Raw genomic sequence first — 22,534 nt, 5'->3', positions numbered from 1 at the left:
TTAAATATCCTAAAATTACAATATTTTACAAATACTTAATTTAAATCTTAAATTAAAATATCTTACAAAACCTTAAATTATATATTTTACATTGACTGCATTAAACTCATATGAGATATTGAAATTTGCCCATATTTCTTATATGCTGTTCACATATTGGTATTCCATACCAGGATAAGAATATACCTAGTGGGACCATAATCTTCTCAGTATTAGTCATGGTCTCCATCATGTATCTGTTTAGATAATCAAGAACTGTATCATGATAGTTATCAGATGTCTTGTATCTTAGTTCATTAAGTTTATTAGTATAATCCTTGAGTGATTTATGTTCTGAAGATTTTATAGGTACATGGATATCTTCTGGAGTCACATAAACTTCTTCTGTATTCAGAATATTCAATTTCATACTAGCTACTGTTTCCTTGATTGACTCAAATATATCTGAGTCACTGGATAGTTTTGACACAATAAGGTCGTGGGCAAATCTTACAGCCTTCTCACACTCCTCGGTATCACAATAGCCTAGTCTCATATTTAACCAATGATCACAGAACTTAGTAACTGAAACAGATGATGACTTAGTTTGATTTGACACCTGTTTGGTTACATTACAGCTTGTAGTTGGAAGTGATAGACTGAGTCTCCTATTGTCACCAAAATACTCTCTTGTAAGTCTAGCCACCTTGTCTCTGTCAAGTGGACACTTGATTAATTCAGGATATGGAAAGTAACAACTACATTCTTCATCATCATCAGAATCATGTATATTGATATGAAGGTTCCTCATTATAAACTCCTGGTACTTGTTGAATTCACCAATATACTCCTCATTGAACTTGTTTCTTAGAACATCTCTCTGAATAGCAGTAAGTGGTACACCTATTGATTCTTCACCCATACACTTGAGTGAGATGAGGTTAGACTCATAATTGCCAAATAGTTGCCATAGCATCTGACAGTTATGGAACTCTGTTATGGGAACATGTAGATTCCTAATAATATGATCCATCTCAAGAATACATGAGTATCTTCCATAAGTTAGAAGGAAGAAGTTATGACTCAGTAGCTTCCCAAGTCTCCAAGCTAAATAACGTTCATTGCCACTAAAGTAACCATGATATTTATCAAACTCAGATGTATTCCTTATGGCTGCATATGATATAAAGTCAAGTATATTTTGTAGATCCATAGATTCTGGTGTTCCAATAGTTTCTAGGACCATACTCCTAATACATTCTATATTCTCACATGTCATCATTCTCTCCATATCAGATGTCATATCCTTGTATGGATATACCTTATTCTTCATAAGACTTTGAGCTGGTATATGGTATGGATAATTCATACTGAATAGTGATACAATGTCAGTCTTCAAAGATCTTAGTAATTGAAATAGAATTATGAACTTGGATGTGTAACTTAGGTTACCAGTGATACCACCAAAACTATCATCAACAAAACTCTCAATCTTAGTTAACCTATTACTATACTTCTCTAGAACATAAACAAAATCATAGAGATGAACACAATACTTAACCACTAGGCTTATTATCATACCCAGAAGAATAGTAATACATATGAAGTATGACCAGGTACTATGGTCTAAGTTTAACATCACTGATAGATCCCTAACTACAAAGTTCAAATAAAGTGATGATAGAAGTGAGAAGACAACTATGACTATGTAGAAAGCTACCTTTCTTCTCCTAGACTCCTGAACAGTCCTACTTTGCTCATCATAGATAGCATCTGTGAAGGTGTCAGATATTGAATCAGTCTCAGACCATGACTTAAGATCTTGAATATCAGCTAACTCGGGATATTCAAATACTAGATGATGACTTGGATCTGGCATATCATCAAATAAACTATTCAGACTTCCAATCCTACCAATGTTCCTAATGCTATGACCAAGTCTATTATGAAGTACCTCTCTGAACCTATTAATGTTAGAATCTACCTTGATCAAATAAGCACCAAAGATATCAGGCTTGACAAATCTATCAAATCGAGTCCTTATGAATATGAACATAAACAACAAGATAATGACAATGAATACTCTGCTAAGTACAAACTTAAAGTATCCTGAACCAAAATGTGGATGAGGTCTATAAACATCATCATAACCAAAATATTTAGGATTAATATGATCAAAATCACTACCATAGATCATGGAACTTGTAGAATCACTTATCCTAGAATTCTTTGTAGACTTAATCAAACTTTCAGAACTAGCATTTATCATTCTTATTTTATCAGTTGCTAATGGATTTAATTCTGCATTATTAAGTGTCGAATTCATAAACTTTAATATTCCAGCATCTGTTAATTCGGAAGATATTAGTTTTAACTTACTAGAAAATAACCTAATACAAAAACATATTAATTTACAACATTTGCAGGTGCACTTATAGTTATTTGTACAACATTTTAAAACTTGCTGTGATCCTTGATTTTTTATTGTCAACATGTATTGTTCTGAAATAATAGTTGTGATAGTCTTGATTTGTTTTTTTGTTTCCGATGAAACATTCTCCTCTTTAATAAGAAAGAATGATAACTCTGACAATTTTTGAAAAAATGAAGTAAACACAGATGTTTTAATTTCTGTAATTATTATTAATCCAAATGATTGAATAATCAAACATTTTTTTTCTAAACTTGACAACAAAATTTTGCTTAACCCTAAATTTAATTCTATACTATCTTCTGATATTTTAATTTCATATCCAATATTAAAAGATGTTACACTATTCGTTTGGTTACCACTAGTTGATGGAATTTTTGACCTTTGTTTATGAGGGTTTAAACCCATAGCATAATATTCCGCTATCAGATTTGATAAATACTGTGTTGCCATCTGAATCTTCTCATTGTCAAATGTAAACAAATCCATAATGAGTTGAGATAAATATAGAATCAAGGATATGAAGTAAGGATAGTATTCGTCATTTGGACATCTGCAAAAGCATATACAGCAACATCTACAGCAAACACATGATGTGGAACCATTGGTTGCTTTTGAACAGCATGATTGTTGACAAGCTCCATTTTGTTTACAGCAACATTTGCACTCACCATTAGATTTTGGACAGGAGCAACATTGGACTTTAGTGCCACATTTATTGGTATGATTGCAACAAGTGCAACTAATTTTTTTATCATCAGCACAGCATGTTTTGTCACACTTACATAGATACCTTTCTTCTAATGAAATTATAATTTTGTCAATTAAACCAATTATTAAAAAAATAAACTTTGCCATATCGATACTTAGTCTAGTTTTGTAAGTATGTTTGTTAAACTCCCTTTTACTAGTTTTAAAAAAATCGGATAATATAACAACGAAGTGGCATGTGTATATCTCGAGAATAGGTTTAAATATAAAGTTAATTATTAAACAGAGACATGGTTTAGTTCCATCAACAATGTTATCAGATGAAAGAATTGTGTGTGGATTTAAACAAGTTGATTTTGAATCTTGGAGTAGATTTTCCATTGAACAAAAACAATTAATGGTATTTTCACTTTCATTACGATTTTTACAGCTGTTACTTTTGATATTTAATCTATAGCAACAGACACAGCAACAATTATCCACAGGTTTTAATATATCAAGGAGTTTACATACGGAATTTGTTAATTCGTCAAAATATTTTACAAAAATTTTATTTTCTTCCAAATGATTGTGTGAAAGAGTAATCCATATAAAGTCATTAAAGTGTTTGGATAATCTAGATACATTCTGCAAAACTATGGTAGGTCTCATGGATTGTTCAGACAATGTAATTTGTGAATCATCCTCTGCAAAACATTTGTATAATTTACAGATAGTCATTTTTGTGGAGCCAAATGAATCACATATAAATTTATTGAAAACAGAAACAAAAGAAGAGCAATTTGAAGAAATTAAAAAGAAAGAGAATGAATGAAATAAATAAGAATTTTTTGATATAAATGAAAAAAATAAAGAAAAAAGTAAATAAATAGGGCAAAAATCAATTTGTAAAGAAATATTATTTTCATAAGAGTATCTATTGATTGAATTACCTAACATTGACATAAGTTCACTTTTATATTCATTCAGTAGGTATACTGTAGATTTCATTGGATCATTAGGATTAGTCTCAGATTCATCTGATGTATCTATTTGTGGTTTACACAATGATAGGTCTGGATCACTATGGATGTTACGGATATCCATGTCACCTCCAGTATTAATGTAGTGTGATAGTCTCTCAAGTGATTGTTGAATTTGGTATGACCTAAGTAAGAGTTTTTTATCCTCATTCTCAATATGATCCCAGCCATTCTCAAAGTAAGGATATGATACTTCTGATGGAACTGATATCTCATTTGGAACCATTGTTGGTGTGTCTCCAGAATGTCTCAGTGTGTAGTTAGAATATGGAGTTGTTGATACAGGTGTATCTCTAAGAAGTTTATTATCATTGATCTGTATATATCCATCAGTGTATAAGATGTTGAATATTGATGCATTAAGTAATTTTATGGTCCTGATACAGCTATAAAGTATATCTCTATGCATCAGTATCATTATTGCAATAAGAAACAATGCAAATAATAATCTATGAAGTAGTGTGAATTTATGGAACTCGGAATGGATCCTAGTAGTGTATGGAATCAAGGTCATGATTAGAGGATTAATGATCCAGACTACAACTAGTAACTCTATGTCAAAGAAGTTAAACATGGTCTTCTTAAGTCTTCTAAAAGATATCATACGAAATGGCATCAAGGTATATTCAGTTACTTGTGCATTTGAAAATGTAAGTGTAAGGAATACACTGGCCATAACTGATATTGAGAACATTAGCATCATTATTCTACACATGTCAACTGAGGACATTATGGGATCCTTTTCAGAAAATGTATCAACGGATAAACTAATCCTCAACACAAATAAAATGATAGGTGATCCGAGAAAAAATCCAACCAGGAACATTATTACCCTATAGTATACTAATGATCCATATGGACCAATAGCATTCAAGTGCTTAGATCTTTTAGCTCTTTCATGTAGGTTATCTTTGTCATCGCTCTTGGTTTTGTTATCTTCTTCAGCTTTGTCAGTTTTCTCATCTGATGAGTTATTTTCAGCTGGTTTGGTGGCATTATCTATTGGATCAAATAGGAAGAATATGAAGTTACACATCAGAATATGTGTTATGAGTGATATGATGCTTATAGATCTAATTAACAGCTTACCATATTGAATGAATCCAAACAAGTATGAGTGTGTTCCAAACACAAGATATGTTAGTGTCAGAATCCAAGACCACAGTATGCATGAGATCTTACCAATTGGTCCAATGACAAGTGTAAATATGAATCCAATCACACCATACATTAGAACAACCTGTTTACTAAAATAATAAGCATCATCTGAAAAGAATCTCTGAATACGAAATAAACCAGATAACATGAAATAATCCATCTCACATAATACATAAACTAATGTAAGTGATAGTCCAACCAGAAAATATGTAAAACAACCTACACCAATAATAAACCAATCATGGTAGAGACTAGAGTAACGATTAGTCCTACTAGTATCTACTTGAGACTTATATCCACTCAATGTCATCCTTGTGGTTATTTGATGCTAGTCACTAGAGTCATGAGGGATCAAGTTTTGGATTCATTCACTCAAATGTTATAGATACATCTTGGTAGTATCAAGTTACATTTCTTTCCCATTCGAATGGATATTTTGTGATATTTTACATTAATTGATATTTTTTTCAAGAATTTTATCATAATGTATATGTTGCGATACTATTAAGTGGTTATTAATTACATAACCAACCAATAGATACTCGTTACCCATGATATTTAACATTTGTAATATTGCTTCTATTTGAGTTATCTTTACATTTAGTACGAAATTATAATCTCATTCACAGACCCCATAGCTATTTAGTAATTAAATTAATATCAGATTCATTAATCATGCAATATTAAGATCTGGTTCCATATTATGAGAATTGTTATTTACCTTTGAATTACCAAAATATAAGAAAATGTGTATTATCCAAACCCAGATATCATTAATCAATCGAACTAAAACTTATATCAAGATCCTCAAATATATAGTCTACTAATTATAATTTATCCAATTCAACCATTAATCCAAAATATATTATTTGAAAATGTATATTAAGAATTGATCATATATTCTATTTTTCTTGATGATTTTCCTGTTCAATAAATTATATTGACGTGAAATTGAATTCATATTAGATTTATCTATCTTTATTTAATTAATTCCGTACGTTCAATTCATTAGTAATACTTTATTCAATTATTCATTATTAAGTGCTTCTTCCAAACTCAATTCAAGATTACTCTCCAATACAGCTGAGTCATAGAGCATCCTCTTAACCTCCTCTTTCTTATTATTCTCCAACAAAAATATACACTCAAGATCCTCATCCCCATCTTGATCTGATTTGTTATAATTTGATTTAGGATTTGCAAGTGACAATATGTACTGAAGATCATATTGAGTGTAATAATTTTGAACCAGAGGACGATTAGTGTAACTTGAATTAACATCTGCAACAATGACGTATGGACACTTAATGTTAAGGTTCCATAACACTTGACTGGTGACTATCAAGACTTTGTATCTAGGTTCGTTTGTAAACAGACTCTCAACCAACTCAATCTCATCATGACTAAAACCTTCATATACAAACAACACACTCTTCAATTCATTAAACAACTTGTATTTAGATAATAGTTTAGATATAGAGGAACCTGTATTCTCATTTAGTTGAGGAGTTTTGTTATCAATTATATTTTAGATATGTGGAAATATGTATAAAAGTTGTAATATGTGTGTTTATATAATTATATGTTAGTTTGTCATTGTATTGAACATGCAAGTAAATAATATAATTGAATAAATGAATATTGTTTATATTGAATTTGAATATTGTAATGAATAATTGAATAAAGTATTACTAATGAATTGAACGTACGGAATTAATTAAATAAAGATAGATAAATCTAATATGAATTCAATTTCACGTCAATATAATTTATTGAACAGGAAAATCATCAAGAAAAATAGAATATATGATCAATTCTTAATATACATTTTCAAATAATATATTTTGGATTAATGGTTGAATTGGATAAATTATAATTAGTAGACTATATATTTGAGGATCTTGATATAAGTTTTAGTTCGATTGATTAATGATATCTGGGTTTGGATAATACACATTTTCTTATATTTTGGTAATTCAAAGGTAAATAACAATTCTCATAATATGGAACCAGATCTTAATATTGCATGATTAATGAATCTGATATTAATTTAATTACTAAATAGCTATGGGGTCTGTGAATGAGATTATAATTTCGTACTAAATGTAAAGATAACTCAAATAGAAGCAATATTACAAATGTTAAATATCATGGGTAACGAGTATCTATTGGTTGGTTATGTAATTAATAACCACTTAATAGTATCGCAACATATACATTATGATAAAATTCTTGAAAAAAATATCAATTAATGTAAAATATCACAAAATATCCATTCGAATGGGAAAGAAATGTAACTTGATACTACCAAGATGTATCTATAACATTTGAGTGAATGAATCCAAAACTTGATCCCTCATGACTCTAGTGACTAGCATCAAATAACCACAAGGATGACATTGAGTGGATATAAGTCTCAAGTAGATACTAGTAGGACTAATCGTTACTCTAGTCTCTACCATGATTGGTTTATTATTGGTGTAGGTTGTTTTACATATTTTCTGGTTGGACTATCACTTACATTAGTTTATGTATTATGTGAGATGGATTATTTCATGTTATCTGGTTTATTTCGTATTCAGAGATTCTTTTCAGATGATGCTTATTATTTTAGTAAACAGGTTGTTCTAATGTATGGTGTGATTGGATTCATATTTACACTTGTCATTGGACCAATTGGTAAGATCTCATGCATACTGTGGTCTTGGATTCTGACACTAACATATCTTGTGTTTGGAACACACTCATACTTGTTTGGATTCATTCAATATGGTAAGCTGTTAATTAGATCTATAAGCATCATATCACTCATAACACATATTCTGATGTGTAACTTCATATTCTTCCTATTTGATCCAATAGATAATGCCACCAAACCAGCTGAAAATAACTCATCAGATGAGAAAACTGACAAAGCTGAAGAAGATAACAAAACCAAGAGCGATGACAAAGATAACCTACATGAAAGAGCTAAAAGATCTAAGCACTTGAATGCTATTGGTCCATATGGATCATTAGTATACTATAGGGTAATAATGTTCCTGGTTGGATTTTTTCTCGGATCACCTATCATTTTATTTGTGTTGAGGATTAGTTTATCCGTTGATACATTTTCTGAAAAGGATCCCATAATGTCCTCAGTTGACATGTGTAGAATAATGATGCTAATGTTCTCAATATCAGTTATGGCCAGTGTATTCCTTACACTTACATTTTCAAATGCACAAGTAACTGAATATACCTTGATGCCATTTCGTATGATATCTTTTAGAAGACTTAAGAAGACCATGTTTAACTTCTTTGACATAGAGTTACTAGTTGTAGTCTGGATCATTAATCCTCTAATCATGACCTTGATTCCATACACTACTAGGATCCATTCCGAGTTCCATAAATTCACACTACTTCATAGATTATTATTTGCATTGTTTCTTATTGCAATAATGATACTGATGCATAGAGATATACTTTATAGCTGTATCAGGACCATAAAATTACTTAATGCATCAATATTCAACATCTTATACACTGATGGATATATACAGATCAATGATAATAAACTTCTTAGAGATACACCTGTATCAACAACTCCATATTCTAACTACACACTGAGACATTCTGGAGACACACCAACAATGGTTCCAAATGAGATATCAGTTCCATCAGAAGTATCATATCCTTACTTTGAGAATGGCTGGGATCATATTGAGAATGAGGATAAAAAACTCTTACTTAGGTCATACCAAATTCAACAATCACTTGAGAGACTATCACACTACATTAATACTGGAGGTGACATGGATATCCGTAACATCCATAGTGATCCAGACCTATCATTGTGTAAACCACAAATAGATACATCAGATGAATCTGAGACTAATCCTAATGATCCAATGAAATCTACAGTATACCTACTGAATGAATATAAAAGTGAACTTATGTCAATGATAGGTAATTCAATTGTTGGATATAATAATCATTATACTTCTTTTGTATATAAAATCCACTATTACTTTTGGTATTTAATTTTTTCCATCAATTTAAATAAATTCTTTATTCTTAGTTCTTATGGTTCTGTTTCTTGTTCTATTATATCTTGTTCTTATTCAATTGTTGATAATTTAAAATTGATTCTTTTAATGACTCATCACCTTTATTATATTCATAGTTTATCAACATTATTACAATTTGTTGATAGTTTAATTTCTTCGGTTGATTATATTGAATATTTGATACAAAATATGAAACTATTCATTTCTGTACTAGAGAATTTTAGATCAATCAATTCATATATAAAACATTTAAGATGTGTCAGATGTTTAATTTGTAGGTTACAATCTTTCCAAAGTAAGTTGGAAAATATTGATAAATTACAATCTATAATTAAAAATTTAGATTGTTTTATTAAAATTTCTTGTCTTTTAGATTGCAATAAATCTTGTATTGAAAGTGTTAAATGCTTCACAGATAATTTAAAAAGGGTTCTATGCTTTGTAAACAAGTTTAAGTGTATATGTTTTACCAAACATATAGAATGTATTGATTGTTTGATTAAAAAGCTTTGTTGTCTTTTGTCTTTAAACTTTATCACTATCGAATATATATTTAAATGCATGAAAATTGTTAAGTGTAATATTGAAATATTGAAACATATTAGGGATGCAATTGTAAAACTACAGAAAATTTATAAAAGTCTAAATTTATTTCAGTCCATATTGACAGTTACTGCTAATCTTCAAACTTATTCCAATGTTATAGGTTCTTTCCATGATGTTAAATCAATCATAAATGATTTACAATCCATTTATTCCACCATCTATTGTTTAGAACAATTTTTGAATAAGATATGGAATCCCCAAACTACACATTCATTTATATCTAATTTGAAAACGATTGAATTAACTATAGAAAGATTAAAAACTGTTTATTGTAGAATAGAGTCGATTCAATCAAACATTAAAAAAATTAATCATCAAATGAAGGATTCCATTCAATTTAACTCAATTATTAAAGATTGTATAAAATTACTCTTTATCAATCTGAAGTACATTAATCTATTGATAGAATATTTCCAAACTATTGAAAGCCTTGTTAATAATCTAAATTACTCCATTTATATGATCCAGAATTTGGAATATTTGCTATCAAGTATAATTAATTTAGAAATATTAAAATCAGCTTTAAAAGATTCAGAGAATATCAAATGCTTAATTAGAGACTTAGAGTGTCTTGAAAAAATGCTCAATGGTCAGGAATTAACTAATTCTATTTCATGTTGTCTGAGATATTATCGACCTATATTAGACATTTTAAAATGCATAATATGTAAAATTTCTAAACCTAAATGTATAATTTCAGAAATTATAACAATACCACTGTCCATTTTCAGTGTGTTTGTATGCGCAATCACTAATATTTTAAATAAACTTCAATATAATCAAGGCGTTTTGGAATTATTAGAAAAAATTAAATGCATTCTAGATTGCTTAAAATGTTTGAAAGGGTTTAAATCCAAACTTCTACCTATATGTTCATTTATTATAAACCTGTCAATTATTGAAGATTTGATACAAAGTGTTATTTCAACAAAAAATATAACAGTTTTTTTGACAATTAGTTCCGGTAAAAGTTTTATTTTGGCGTCTACCAATTCTAATTTACAACAAAATTTAATGTTAATAAAATCCCTTCAATCCCTCAAAAGATATATTGTTAAATTTCAAGATATATCATCAGTTATTAATAGCATATGGTCTCTAAAATCAATTTTTAATAATTTAAAGTGTATTAAAACAATTATGAATAATTTGGAATTTATCAAATTGTATATTAACATCCTGAAATATTCCAATAAATATAATATAAAATTCTTTAAGTTATCAATTGAATTTATAGGTACACAACTTTTAAATTGTTCTACCTATTCTACATCCATTAATTTATTCAAACTGACTGATGGCATAATTGAGGATGATTCACATAATAATTTATCTGATCAATCACTGAGACCTAACATTACTTTGCAGAATGTAACTAGATTATCCAAACACTTAAGTGATTTTATATGGATTACTCTTTCACACAATGATTTGGAAGAATTCAGATTTCTAATTTCAAAGTCTTACAAATTACTTACAACTCTTAAGAAAATCAATCATATGTTAAAACCTGTGGATAACTGTTGCTGTGTCTGTTCTTATATACCAAAAATCAAAAGTGACATTTGTAAAAGTGATGTCAAAAATGAAAATACCTTTAAATATTTTGATTTAATGAAAAAACTACACCAAGATTCAAAAACAACTGGTTTAAATTTTCATACGTTACTTTTATATGATATCACAGTAAGAGTTAAAACAACACGACCATGTCTCTGTTTAGTAATTAAGTATCAATTAATACCAAACCTGAAAGTGTCTAGATGTTATATTGGTGATATATTATCCGATTTTTTTAACGCTCGTGAAAGGAAGTTTGACAAAAGGACTTATTTAACATCTCACAGTATCGATATGGCAAAGTTTGTTTTTTTAATCATTTGTTTCACTTACAAGATTTTAATTTCAATTGGAAAAAGATATCTGTGCAAGTGTGACAAAACATGCTGTGCTGATGATAAAAAAATTAGTTGCACTTGTTGCAATCATACCAATAAATGTGGCACTAAAGTCCAATGTTGCTCCTGTCCAAAATCTAATGGTGAGTGCAAATGTTGCTGTAAACAAAATGGAGCTTGTCAACAATCATGCTGTTCAAAAGCAACCAATGGTTCCACATCATGTGTTTGCTGTAGATGTTGCTGTATATGCTTTTGCAGATGTCCAAATGACGAATATTATCCTTACTTCATATCAATGATTCTTTATTTATCTCAACTCATTATGGATGTATTTACTTTTGACAATGAGAAGATTCAGATGGCTACTCAGCATTTGTCAAATATGATAATTGACCTGAATATGATAGATTTAAATTCTCATAAACAAAGGGAAAATTCATCAAATAATTGTAACGAAAAGACTAATGTTATATCATTTGTGAGTGGTTATGAAATTACTATATCAGACAATAGTATAAAGTTAAATTTAGGGTTAAGCAAAATTTTGGGAACTTTTCAAAATAATTGCCTAATTATTAAATCATTTGGATTAATAACAATTACAGAGGTTAAAACATCTGTGTTTAATTCATTTTATCAAAAATGGTCAGAGTTATCCTTCTTTCTTATTAAAGAGGAGAATGTTTCATCAAAAACAAAAAATCAAGCCAAAACTATCACAACTATTGTATCAGAACAATACATGTTGACAATAAAAAATCAAGGATCACAGCAAGTTTTAAAATGTTGTACAAATAACTATAAGTGCACCTGCAAATGTTGTAAATTAATATGTTTTTGTATTAGGTTATTTTCTAGTAAGTTAAAACTAATATCTTCCGAATTAACAGATGCTGGAATATTAAAGTTTATGAATTCGACACTTAATAATGCAGAATTAAATCCATTAGCAACTGATAAAATAAGAATGATAAATGCTAGTTCTGAAAGTTTGATTAAGTCTACAAAGAATTCTAGGATAAGTGATTCTACAAGTTCCATGATCTATGGTAGTGATTTTGATCATATTAATCCTAAATATTTTGGTTATGATGATGTTTATAGACCTCATCCACATTTTGGTTCAGGATACTTTAAGTTTGTACTTAGCAGAGTATTCATTGTCATTATCTTGTTGTTTATGTTCATATTCATAAGGACTCGATTTGATAGATTTGTCAAGCCTGATATCTTTGGTGCTTATTTGATCAAGGTAGATTCTAACATTAATAGGTTCAGAGAGGTACTTCATAATAGACTTGGTCATAGCATTAGGAACATTGGTAGGATTGGAAGTCTGAATAGTTTATTTGATGATATGCCAGATCCAAGTCATCATCTAGTATTTGAATATCCCGAGTTAGCTGATATTCAAGATCTTAAGTCATGGTCTGAGACTGATTCAATATCTGACACCTTCACAGATGCTATCTATGATGAGCAAAGTAGGACTGTTCAGGAGTCTAGGAGAAGAAAGGTAGCTTTCTACATAGTCATAGTTGTCTTCTCACTTCTATCATCACTTTATTTGAACTTTGTAGTTAGGGATCTATCAGTGATGTTAAACTTAGACCATAGTACCTGGTCATACTTCATATGTATTACTATTCTTCTGGGTATGATAATAAGCCTAGTGGTTAAGTATTGTGTTCATCTCTATGATTTTGTTTATGTTCTAGAGAAGTATAGTAATAGGTTAACTAAGATTGAGAGTTTTGTTGATGATAGTTTTGGTGGTATCACTGGTAACCTAAGTTACACATCCAAGTTCATAATTCTATTTCAATTACTAAGATCTTTGAAGACTGACATTGTATCACTATTCAGTATGAATTATCCATACCATATACCAGCTCAAAGTCTTATGAAGAATAAGGTATATCCATACAAGGATATGACATCTGATATGGAGAGAATGATGACATGTGAGAATATAGAATGTATTAGGAGTATGGTCCTAGAAACTATTGGAACACCAGAATCTATGGATCTACAAAATATACTTGACTTTATATCATATGCAGCCATAAGGAATACATCTGAGTTTGATAAATATCATGGTTACTTTAGTGGCAATGAACGTTATTTAGCTTGGAGACTTGGGAAGCTACTGAGTCATAACTTCTTCCTTCTAACTTATGGAAGATACTCATGTATTCTTGAGATGGATCATATTATTAGGAATCTACATGTTCCCATAACAGAGTTCCATAACTGTCAGATGCTATGGCAACTATTTGGCAATTATGAGTCTAACCTCATCTCACTCAAGTGTATGGGTGAAGAATCAATAGGTGTACCACTTACTGCTATTCAGAGAGATGTTCTAAGAAACAAGTTCAATGAGGAGTATATTGGTGAATTCAACAAGTACCAGGAGTTTATAATGAGGAACCTTCATATCAATATACATGATTCTGATGATGATGAAGAATGTAGTTGTTACTTTCCATATCCTGAATTAATCAAGTGTCCACTTGACAGAGACAAGGTGGCTAGACTTACAAGAGAGTATTTTGGTGACAATAGGAGACTCAGTCTATCACTTCCAACTACAAGCTGTAATGTAACCAAACAGGTGTCAAATCAAACTAAGTCATCATCTGTTTCAGTTACTAAGTTCTGTGATCATTGGTTAAATATGAGACTAGGCTATTGTGATACCGAGGAGTGTGAGAAGGCTGTAAGATTTGCCCACGACCTTATTGTGTCAAAACTATCCAGTGACTCAGATATATTTGAGTCAATCAAGGAAACAGTAGCTAGTATGAAATTGAATATTCTGAATACAGAAGAAGTTTATGTGACTCCAGAAGATATCCATGTACCTATAAAATCTTCAGAACATAAATCACTCAAGGATTATACTAATAAACTTAATGAACTAAGATACAAGACATCTGATAACTATCATGATACAGTTCTTGATTATCTAAACAGATACATGATGGAGACCATGACTAATACTGAGAAGATTATGGTCCCACTAGGTATATTCTTATCCTGGTATGGAATACCAATATGTGAACAGCATATAAGAAATATGGGCAAATTTCAATATCTCATATGAGTTTAATGCAGTCAATGTAAAATATATAATTTAAGGTTTTGTAAGATATTTTAATTTAAGATTTAAATTAAGTATTTGTAAAATATTGTAATTTTAGGATATTTAATTTTAAAGGATTTTGTAAGATATGTAATTTTACGATATTTAATTTTAAAGGTTTTGTAATATATGGATTTCTAATATATGGATTTTAAGGTTTTGTAAGATATGGATTTCTAATATATGGATTTTAAGGTTTTGTAAGATATGGATTTCTAATATATGGATTTTAAGGTTTTGTAAGATATTTCATTTTAAGAGTTTGTAAGATATTCTAATTTTAAGATTTCAATTTTAACAGTTTGTAAGATATTTCATTTTAAGAGTTTGTAAGATATTTTAACTTAAGGTTTAATGTAGTAAATTATATAAATATATATACAATAGATAAATTTTATAGGACATTTAGTTCTAATTTATATTGGTAGTCTGTTGATACATATGAGTCGCTGACTACGTATAGAGTAAGTTCGTGTTTCCCCTTCATAGAGGGAGCTTCAATATCCAGCTTAACATTAGTTTCGTTCAGAGAGGTTCTTTTGATTCCGTATAGTTTATTAACTTTAGTATCCCCAACGACTACCCACCACTGTTCTCTTTTATCGACTGGAAAATAAGGAGCTTTAATGACATCATTGTTCTAAACATTATTTAGATATATAATATATGTGGACAAAGAGTGTATCTATGTTCTAACCCCTTCTTTGGTTATATTTAACATTAATGTTACTTGTTGTGAAGGCTTAACATTTTTATTATTGAATTTGAATTCGATATCTAGTATTTGAATAGAGTTACAGAAATTGGCTATATCCAGAACTTCAGATTTACTAAAGTTAGAAAGGAGTCTATTTCTATCATCATCGTCCATACCAATAAAATCAAATAAATCATTAACTTTCATTGCTAAAAATAATTTATATCCATATACACTAATTTATAGGAATAATGTAGAAACTTACAGTTTGCATTTGATACAAATTCTTTGTTAGAATGTGGTAGTTGCAACAATGGTGAGTCTGTGAATGAAAGTGCCTGAACTATCCTCTGCATCAGTTCCATTGCCAATAATGCAGGCTTCAAGTACTCATGACTGCTAATTACGTCAATAAATGCATAGAGCAAATTTGTAACATTTTTAAGGACAAAGTGAAGATCCACAAATAATTCATTCGATAATATGCTTCTATCCATATGACACTAAACAAATATATAATTTTTTATAGTAATAACTATATAATTATCTATAGTGTTGATAGAAATACCTTGAGTAAAAGTAATACTTTTTGTTGAACTGTAAAATGATCTAGAGATTGTTTAAATATCTTTTCATTTGGTCTTTTCTGAACTAATAAAAGTTCCTGAGAGTTTGATAAAAGTTGTAGCATCTGTTCCCTCGAAGTATTTTCTTTAATATTTTTTGCAAATAATTCAATGGTTGCACATTTTACAGAGTAAAAGGAGGCAATGTGACCAAGGTTAACTGCCATTATCTCCTCAATCTCATCTTCAGAATCAGGTCTATCTTGAGATGTCTGTATCAGTCCCATGTTCTTCAAATTATATAGTGTATTTTCTATTAGTTCTGAGAGGTGTTCTGATAAGTGTTGAGGTGTAGTTGCAATAAGTGAGTAATAATTTGGGTTCTTTGTAAGTCTTCTGTAATAAAATGTCCAGGTTAGCCAGTCAATTGCCTCTTGAGGAGTTTTAATAAGTCCTCTTACAATTTCATTATTAAGTGCTTCTTCCAAACTCAATTCAAGATTACTCTCCAATACTGCTGAGTCATAGAGCATCCTCTTAACCTCCTCTTTCTTATTATTCTCCAACAAAAATATACACTCAAGATCCTCATCCCCATCTTGATCTGATTTGTTATAATTTGATTTAGGATTTGCAAGTGACAATATGTACTGAAGATCATATTGAGTGTAATAATTTTGAACCAGAGGACGATTAGTGTAACTTGAATTAACATCTGCAACAATGACGTATGGACACTTAATGTTAAGGTTCCATAACACTTGACTGGTGACTATCAAGACTTTGTATCTAGGTTCGTTTGTAAACAGACTCTCAACCAACTCAATCTCATCATGACTAAAACCTTCATATACAAACAATACACTGTTCAACTCATTAAACAACTTGTATTTAGATAATAGTTTAGACACATGGGAACCACTAGGATCATCTTGTTTATGAGTTTTATTATCATTTAGATGATTTTGTTGTGGGCTGTTCAAATGTAGATCCAAAATCAAAGAGAGCTGCTTAGTGTACACAGTATTTGTGGTCACAATTAGCACCTTAGACTTATTGCTAACAAATTTGTTAATTGTTGAAATCATAGAGTTTTGTCTTGTAACCTGGTCTATTTGGTCAAATGTATACAGGTTTACTGTTATTGGCACTTGCCTCACGAAGTTGTTGAAGTTGTAATAGGTGTTAATGCCCAACCAGTTACACACATCCAGGTTGTTGTACAAGCTGGTTGTGATAACAACTAGCCTACTTTTGTTACTCATATGTACAGTCTTTCCGTTTACTAGGTTACCTTGATCTTCACTCTTAATCTCAACACTGTTATACAAAGTTGTGTAGTACCTCAGTTGAGTTAGACAAAGTTCAATATTCATTCCGTAGAGTTCGTCTGACAAGAACTCCACTCCTTCAAACACCAAGAGGTTAACGTTTTGTATCAGTTTATTTTTATATCTGTTTAGCAGGTGGTTATAATTCTTTGCTGTGGTAACTGTGATTGTATTACTGAGCACGAGTTGAAAGTCCTGCTTAAAATCTCCCGTCAACTCATCAACTGAACAAACTTCTCCAAACCTACTCACAAGTCTCTTAAGTCTCTTCCTCAATAGGTTTTCAAAGGGAACAACTACAACTACGGTCGCCTTCTCCTTTAACTGCATAAGAGTTCTCAAAACTGCCAGTTCAGCGCATGTAAACCTCCCAGAGCCATATGGCGCTGACAATAAAACGTTTTCATCTGTGCAGTAGAAACTGCTGAACACTTGCGTCTGGATATTGTTGAAATGGTTATACTTGAAGTTTCTAATATAGTATTTAAGTAAATTCTCCATTTCATCTTTGGTGACTACATTCCCCTGAACGTCCTCTTTACCATTTAGTGACGCAGACTTGAGCAATGTAGTTGTTGGTATTGGTTGCAAATCTAGGAGTGTAGTTACCTTGTCCTGCTTACTTGGTAATGTCAACTTGTTGAAAATTATTGGTACGTTAGTCTCACTTCCTATCCACTTATCACTGATTACCCTTATGAAATAGCAATAAACTCTGGGTTCCTGAATTGGCAGCGTCAAGTATATGTCAGTATCATCCATACCTTCTCCTTCCTCCTTATCATTCAATCCTTCTTCATGATTAGCAGTTTCTTGATTTGGGTTACTTGCTTTTGTAGGCGGGTATAACAATATCGACTGAGTGTAAAGTATTTTGTCTTCTGAGGGGTCCTCTATAATTAGCAGAAACTTTTGATAGTTAAAATGGTATTTAAAATCCCACACGAAGTCTTTTTTTATCACCAAATGAACGCTTATTCTATTACATGTTAGTGGTTGGACGTATACTTGCAAATTAACTTTCGGGACCAAATGTACAAACTTGTACAGTGATTTTCCCAGTTTCTGGTTCCTGCACAGTTCTCCTAGTTCTACGCTATTGAGATCATAGTAGCGCAACCACGGTATATCTTTTTTCTCCAACTTTGTTACAACTTCGTTCGGGATTGTCTTGAAGTGTCTGAGTGGTAGCATTAACAGCCACATGCGGCTTTCCACCATCTTGCAAAAGTTAAACAGCTTGATGCTCAGGCTACTCCAACACCTCTTCAGGCTGATTACAAAGAGTGCTGTCAAGATCCTCGGTGCGTTCTGCGTTATATAACCCATTTCACTAACCAGTGCATAGCCATCCAAGTCTAATCTACTTATATAAGCTTGCAAGAGTATGCTTATTTTGTTATTTCCTCCTATTCCTGCCACTCTATTAATTGTACTTGTAGCCGTCAGGTTTGCGTTTGAACATGGTATTGGGATCTGCTGTTGGAGTTGTTGTAGCTCAACTATTTCCTCCTCTCTGGTCGGTATGTACTTGAACTCCACTGAACAGCTGAAGATGTTCAGTAGGTCAGAATCTGTCAAATTAGGTCTCAAACTATCACTATATATTTTAATTGACTCAGGCCTCAAATAATAATTACTTGCTATCACACCCAGCCCTGTGCTTGTCACCATGCCACTCTTTCTTTCATACTTTATCAGACCATTTTTCTCCAAATGTACAAAACTACTGTTTATAAGAACCAATAAATAATTCTCCAGCTTCTCCATATCTATTTTATGTTCAACATTCTCTTCTTCTTCCTGATTTTCTTCTTCATCTTCTTCATCTTCTATTTCAAACCCATAAAGGAGTGGATTCTTTTTTATTCTAACGTACAAGTATGTTGTTTTAATCCAATCTAAGGCCTGTTGCAAATTAGTTACATTTCTCAACACTATTTCGGAGTTGAGTACTTCTGGTAATTTTGCAATTAGTTGTGATTCTATTGGTAGCTGCTGGTTATTTAGTGATAGGTAGTACTGCAGTTTTTCATTTGCCGTTATTATTATTCCCTTCCCGAATGTGTCGAATTGAGGTCTTCCTGCTCTTCCCATCATCTGTTGAACACTCAGAGGACATAGTTCGTCCCAGCTTCCTTGTTCCGGAACATATATCTGAGTACCTTTGATAATTACCACTCCTGCTGGAAGGTTTACTCCCCAACTGAGTGTTGCGGTACTCACTAGTAGCTGGAGATGTTTGTCCGAAAATAAATCCTCTACCAGCTTCCTGTCACTTCTCACTAGTCCTGCGTGGTGTATTCCTATCCCGAAGGGCAACAGTTCTTTTAAATTTGAGTTTTTGATATGCTCAGACTCACTTGTCAGAATCTCTCTTGAGGCAACATCCTTGATGAATAGTTCTAGCTTATCTTCACTTACTATTTTGTCCAAGATCATTTTACTCGTTCTGTACGTTTCCTTTCTTGAGTGTACAAACACCAACACTTGTTTTTCACCTACATTCTTTATCACATGTTCATATGTAAGCTCATTCGTTATATTGTACTGTTTCAATGCCTTTTTCTCCTTAATTCCTATATAGTGTTGTTCCAGTGGCACTGGTCTGTAGTGGTTCCCAAAGTAGAACAATCCTTCTTCCACTCTCAGAAACTTGGCTATATCTTCATAGTTTGGCAGAGTCGCACTCAGTCCCACAATCCTTGTCTTAACTCCCGTGACCTTATCGTGCATGAATGTTCTCGTCACCAGCGACTCAATCACACTTCCTCTCTTGTCGTGAAGCAAGTGCACTTCATCTATGATCACCAACTCCACTCTCTCCAGCATGCCTTCCTTTCTCGTCACTACATCCCATTTTTCCGGCGTCGTTACTATTATCTGTGTATTCTGGATTTGTGTTCTTGACATACTCATTTCTCCCGTCAGTTCATGTACTGCTATTCCATAATCTTTAAATCTCAAGTTAAATGACTGTGTTTGTTCCAGGACCAATGATTTCATTGGTGAAATATATATCACTGTAAACTCCTTGTCAAAGTAACATTCTGACAATTCCAGCTCATCAAGACTGACAACTCCTTCAAACCCTCTTGAGTCAGTTTTAAATGACTGGTCTTTGGGCGTCAAATGCTTTTTGAAAATGTTTAATATTGTCAGTATTGCCACGTTTGTTTTTCCTGAGCCCGTCGGTGCGCATATCAACATATTCTCCGAAGTGTTGAATGCCGTTTCAAACACTGTTGACTGTACTGGATTTAGAGTATCCACATTCTTGAATGCCAACTGTGACCATTTTGGTAGTTTTTCTATTTTCTTTCTATTACTTTTTGGCATATGTTGGACTGGGTATATTATTACTTCATCATAGCTCTTGTGTTCTATTCTTTCTGTTCCTTCAGGCAAAACCACTTTTACGTTAGTCATGTGTTGTGCTCCGTCTTTTATTGCCAAATTTTCCAAATCCAAAACCTGCAAACCTGTCGTTGTAGCTGTGGGTACCACGTCTTCTTTCGGTTCCACGAACTCTTCTGGTATCTCTAACTCGTCTTCATTTTTAGTTTCCAAATCCTTATGGTGTCCTGTCTTCATATTTATTAGCTCCTTTTCCAAGTTATGTGTCAACAGTTGTTGCTTTGTCTTCTTCAAGTTTATTAGGGATAACTCTTGCAAAACTAGCTGTCCTTGAGCTGATTTTGACATTTCGTCGAATATTTTATTCTTTTCATCTTGTGACTGTGCTTGTCCCAATCTCGTGCAGTATATAATTTTATACCTATTCCTCAAAAGCAACTTTACGAAATCAAAGTTTTCATACTTAAGCAATAGCACCAATTTGTTTTCACACTCCTGGATATCCTCGATGTTTAAGATACTTAAAATCTCCTTCTCAGTAGCTTGTGCGATGTTGTAGTCATTGTATATTGAGTTTAGTTCTCTTTGCAGCCAGTATCCATCTATCTTGTTTATATTCAAGTCATCTTCCTTCTCTAGGTTTGCGTTATCTTCTTCCGAGCCCAGGTATCTGATTCCAAGTTGAGGGTCTAGTTCATTCTCTTCTTCATCATCTGCGTCCGGTTCCATTACTTCATTAGTCTCTAGATTATCGTCCTCATCAAATATCACTGCTAATCCAGTATCGTCCAATGTATCTCCTCCTGTATCCTGTTCTGATGTTGTTTTAAAATCTGTAAGTTCTTTTGACAAGTGGAACAAGTTATAGTAAACTTCGTCTGAAACTGGCCCCAACACATCCTCTACCAAATTTCTTCTTTCCTGAGCTGAGTTTTCTGTTTTCAATGCCAACAAAGTTTCGTCGCAAGCGCTAAGTAAAACTGTTTGTGGCTGGTCTCCAAGTATCTTTTGGAGTATTGTCAGCATTTCTTGGTACTTAGTCCTTGTATATCCACTCCTAGGTACATAATTCAAACCCACGTTTATATCGATATTAAGAACATTTTCTCCTCTACTAATATCCTAAACAATAATTAGGAAAGTTATTAAAATTAACTTAAATTTGTACGTACTAATAAAGTTTTCCGTCTTCTAGACGGTCCATCTTGAACAGTTTGGGTCATTCTTTTGTTTTTAAGTTTTGATTTTATGGATTCATGGACTACTTTATCTCCCATCTTATGGAGGATGCGGCCTACTAAAGATTCCGGTTCCCCTGTTGATTCATCTAGTCTTGGTGCTGGTCCTTCCCTCTGGATAACCAGATTTGAGTTCTAAAAATATTATTAGTAAAGTGAATTGTGTCAAAAAACGTTTAAATGTTTATTTGATTTGCTATTTCATTAATGTATTTAACAATAGGACTGTGTAAAAAAACTTACGTTTCGATAATTAAATCGATTGAAACGAACAAAATGTTCCGCCATTGTGATTTAAGTAGAAATCACCTCAAAAATTAAAATTCTTTATGGTTAA

At 31.6% G+C, this 22,534-nt stretch overlaps 4 protein-coding genes across 4 annotated transcripts, besides 24 other annotated features; 1 reads left to right on the top strand and 3 right to left on the bottom strand.

The window, feature by feature from the left end:
* Positions 1–106: 106 nt before the first annotated feature.
* TA18070 (uncharacterized protein) lies at positions 107–5,611 on the bottom strand (the record flags this gene model as incomplete). Its single annotated transcript, XM_950347.1, has 2 exons — positions 107–3,807; positions 4,054–5,611. 2 exons carry the CDS (start codon positions 5,609–5,611, stop codon positions 107–109), a joined length of 5,259 nt encoding a protein of 1,752 aa, XP_955440.1.
* Positions 1,520–1,588: a sequence feature (11 probable transmembrane helices predicted for TA18070 by TMHMM2.0 at aa 27-49, 70-92, 102-124, 131-153, 213-235, 255-277, 302-324, 337-359, 1097-1115, 1223-1245 and 1260-1282).
* Positions 1,631–1,699: a sequence feature (11 probable transmembrane helices predicted for TA18070 by TMHMM2.0 at aa 27-49, 70-92, 102-124, 131-153, 213-235, 255-277, 302-324, 337-359, 1097-1115, 1223-1245 and 1260-1282).
* Positions 2,021–2,077: a sequence feature (11 probable transmembrane helices predicted for TA18070 by TMHMM2.0 at aa 27-49, 70-92, 102-124, 131-153, 213-235, 255-277, 302-324, 337-359, 1097-1115, 1223-1245 and 1260-1282).
* Positions 4,535–4,603: a sequence feature (11 probable transmembrane helices predicted for TA18070 by TMHMM2.0 at aa 27-49, 70-92, 102-124, 131-153, 213-235, 255-277, 302-324, 337-359, 1097-1115, 1223-1245 and 1260-1282).
* Positions 4,640–4,708: a sequence feature (11 probable transmembrane helices predicted for TA18070 by TMHMM2.0 at aa 27-49, 70-92, 102-124, 131-153, 213-235, 255-277, 302-324, 337-359, 1097-1115, 1223-1245 and 1260-1282).
* Positions 4,781–4,849: a sequence feature (11 probable transmembrane helices predicted for TA18070 by TMHMM2.0 at aa 27-49, 70-92, 102-124, 131-153, 213-235, 255-277, 302-324, 337-359, 1097-1115, 1223-1245 and 1260-1282).
* Positions 4,907–4,975: a sequence feature (11 probable transmembrane helices predicted for TA18070 by TMHMM2.0 at aa 27-49, 70-92, 102-124, 131-153, 213-235, 255-277, 302-324, 337-359, 1097-1115, 1223-1245 and 1260-1282).
* Positions 5,153–5,221: a sequence feature (11 probable transmembrane helices predicted for TA18070 by TMHMM2.0 at aa 27-49, 70-92, 102-124, 131-153, 213-235, 255-277, 302-324, 337-359, 1097-1115, 1223-1245 and 1260-1282).
* Positions 5,240–5,308: a sequence feature (11 probable transmembrane helices predicted for TA18070 by TMHMM2.0 at aa 27-49, 70-92, 102-124, 131-153, 213-235, 255-277, 302-324, 337-359, 1097-1115, 1223-1245 and 1260-1282).
* Positions 5,336–5,404: a sequence feature (11 probable transmembrane helices predicted for TA18070 by TMHMM2.0 at aa 27-49, 70-92, 102-124, 131-153, 213-235, 255-277, 302-324, 337-359, 1097-1115, 1223-1245 and 1260-1282).
* Positions 5,465–5,533: a sequence feature (11 probable transmembrane helices predicted for TA18070 by TMHMM2.0 at aa 27-49, 70-92, 102-124, 131-153, 213-235, 255-277, 302-324, 337-359, 1097-1115, 1223-1245 and 1260-1282).
* Positions 5,465–5,611: a sequence feature (Signal anchor predicted for TA18070 by SignalP 2.0 HMM (Signal peptide probability 0.000, signal anchor probability 0.996) with cleavage site probability 0.000 between residues 49 and 50).
* A 717-nt stretch (positions 5,612–6,328) lies between these two features.
* TA18065 (uncharacterized protein) lies at positions 6,329–6,798 on the bottom strand (the record flags this gene model as incomplete). The annotated part of the gene is made up of 2 exons (XM_950346.1): positions 6,329–6,751; positions 6,787–6,798. The coding sequence occupies 2 exons, from the start codon at positions 6,796–6,798 to the stop codon at positions 6,329–6,331; spliced, it is 435 nt and encodes a 144-aa protein (XP_955439.1).
* Positions 6,799–7,694: 896 nt separating this feature from the next.
* Positions 7,695–7,841: a sequence feature (Signal anchor predicted for TA18060 by SignalP 2.0 HMM (Signal peptide probability 0.000, signal anchor probability 0.996) with cleavage site probability 0.000 between residues 49 and 50).
* On the top strand, positions 7,695–14,969 carry TA18060 (uncharacterized protein; the record flags this gene model as incomplete). The annotated part of the gene is made up of 1 exon (XM_950345.1): positions 7,695–14,969. One exon carries the CDS (start codon positions 7,695–7,697, stop codon positions 14,967–14,969), a length of 7,275 nt encoding a protein of 2,424 aa, XP_955438.1.
* Positions 7,773–7,841: a sequence feature (11 probable transmembrane helices predicted for TA18060 by TMHMM2.0 at aa 27-49, 70-92, 102-124, 131-153, 213-235, 255-277, 302-324, 337-359, 1769-1787, 1895-1917 and 1932-1954).
* Positions 7,902–7,970: a sequence feature (11 probable transmembrane helices predicted for TA18060 by TMHMM2.0 at aa 27-49, 70-92, 102-124, 131-153, 213-235, 255-277, 302-324, 337-359, 1769-1787, 1895-1917 and 1932-1954).
* Positions 7,998–8,066: a sequence feature (11 probable transmembrane helices predicted for TA18060 by TMHMM2.0 at aa 27-49, 70-92, 102-124, 131-153, 213-235, 255-277, 302-324, 337-359, 1769-1787, 1895-1917 and 1932-1954).
* Positions 8,085–8,153: a sequence feature (11 probable transmembrane helices predicted for TA18060 by TMHMM2.0 at aa 27-49, 70-92, 102-124, 131-153, 213-235, 255-277, 302-324, 337-359, 1769-1787, 1895-1917 and 1932-1954).
* Positions 8,331–8,399: a sequence feature (11 probable transmembrane helices predicted for TA18060 by TMHMM2.0 at aa 27-49, 70-92, 102-124, 131-153, 213-235, 255-277, 302-324, 337-359, 1769-1787, 1895-1917 and 1932-1954).
* Positions 8,457–8,525: a sequence feature (11 probable transmembrane helices predicted for TA18060 by TMHMM2.0 at aa 27-49, 70-92, 102-124, 131-153, 213-235, 255-277, 302-324, 337-359, 1769-1787, 1895-1917 and 1932-1954).
* Positions 8,598–8,666: a sequence feature (11 probable transmembrane helices predicted for TA18060 by TMHMM2.0 at aa 27-49, 70-92, 102-124, 131-153, 213-235, 255-277, 302-324, 337-359, 1769-1787, 1895-1917 and 1932-1954).
* Positions 8,703–8,771: a sequence feature (11 probable transmembrane helices predicted for TA18060 by TMHMM2.0 at aa 27-49, 70-92, 102-124, 131-153, 213-235, 255-277, 302-324, 337-359, 1769-1787, 1895-1917 and 1932-1954).
* Positions 12,999–13,055: a sequence feature (11 probable transmembrane helices predicted for TA18060 by TMHMM2.0 at aa 27-49, 70-92, 102-124, 131-153, 213-235, 255-277, 302-324, 337-359, 1769-1787, 1895-1917 and 1932-1954).
* Positions 13,377–13,445: a sequence feature (11 probable transmembrane helices predicted for TA18060 by TMHMM2.0 at aa 27-49, 70-92, 102-124, 131-153, 213-235, 255-277, 302-324, 337-359, 1769-1787, 1895-1917 and 1932-1954).
* Positions 13,488–13,556: a sequence feature (11 probable transmembrane helices predicted for TA18060 by TMHMM2.0 at aa 27-49, 70-92, 102-124, 131-153, 213-235, 255-277, 302-324, 337-359, 1769-1787, 1895-1917 and 1932-1954).
* A 433-nt stretch (positions 14,970–15,402) lies between the features above and the next one.
* TA18045 (u5 small nuclear ribonucleoprotein-specific helicase, putative) lies at positions 15,403–22,485 on the bottom strand (the record flags this gene model as incomplete). The annotated part of the gene is made up of 6 exons (XM_950344.1): positions 15,403–15,648; positions 15,706–15,914; positions 15,971–16,208; positions 16,274–22,081; positions 22,132–22,332; positions 22,441–22,485. The coding sequence occupies 6 exons, from the start codon at positions 22,483–22,485 to the stop codon at positions 15,403–15,405; spliced, it is 6,747 nt and encodes a 2,248-aa protein (XP_955437.1).
* Between the last annotated feature and the right edge of the window lie 49 nt (positions 22,486–22,534).

The sequence above is a fragment of the Theileria annulata genome, chromosome 3 (genome assembly GCF_000003225.4).
Source record: "Theileria annulata chromosome 3, complete sequence, *** SEQUENCING IN PROGRESS ***".
Lineage (NCBI taxonomy): Eukaryota > Apicomplexa > Aconoidasida > Piroplasmida > Theileriidae > Theileria > Theileria annulata.
This window is presented reverse-complemented; position numbering and strand designations above follow the sequence as displayed.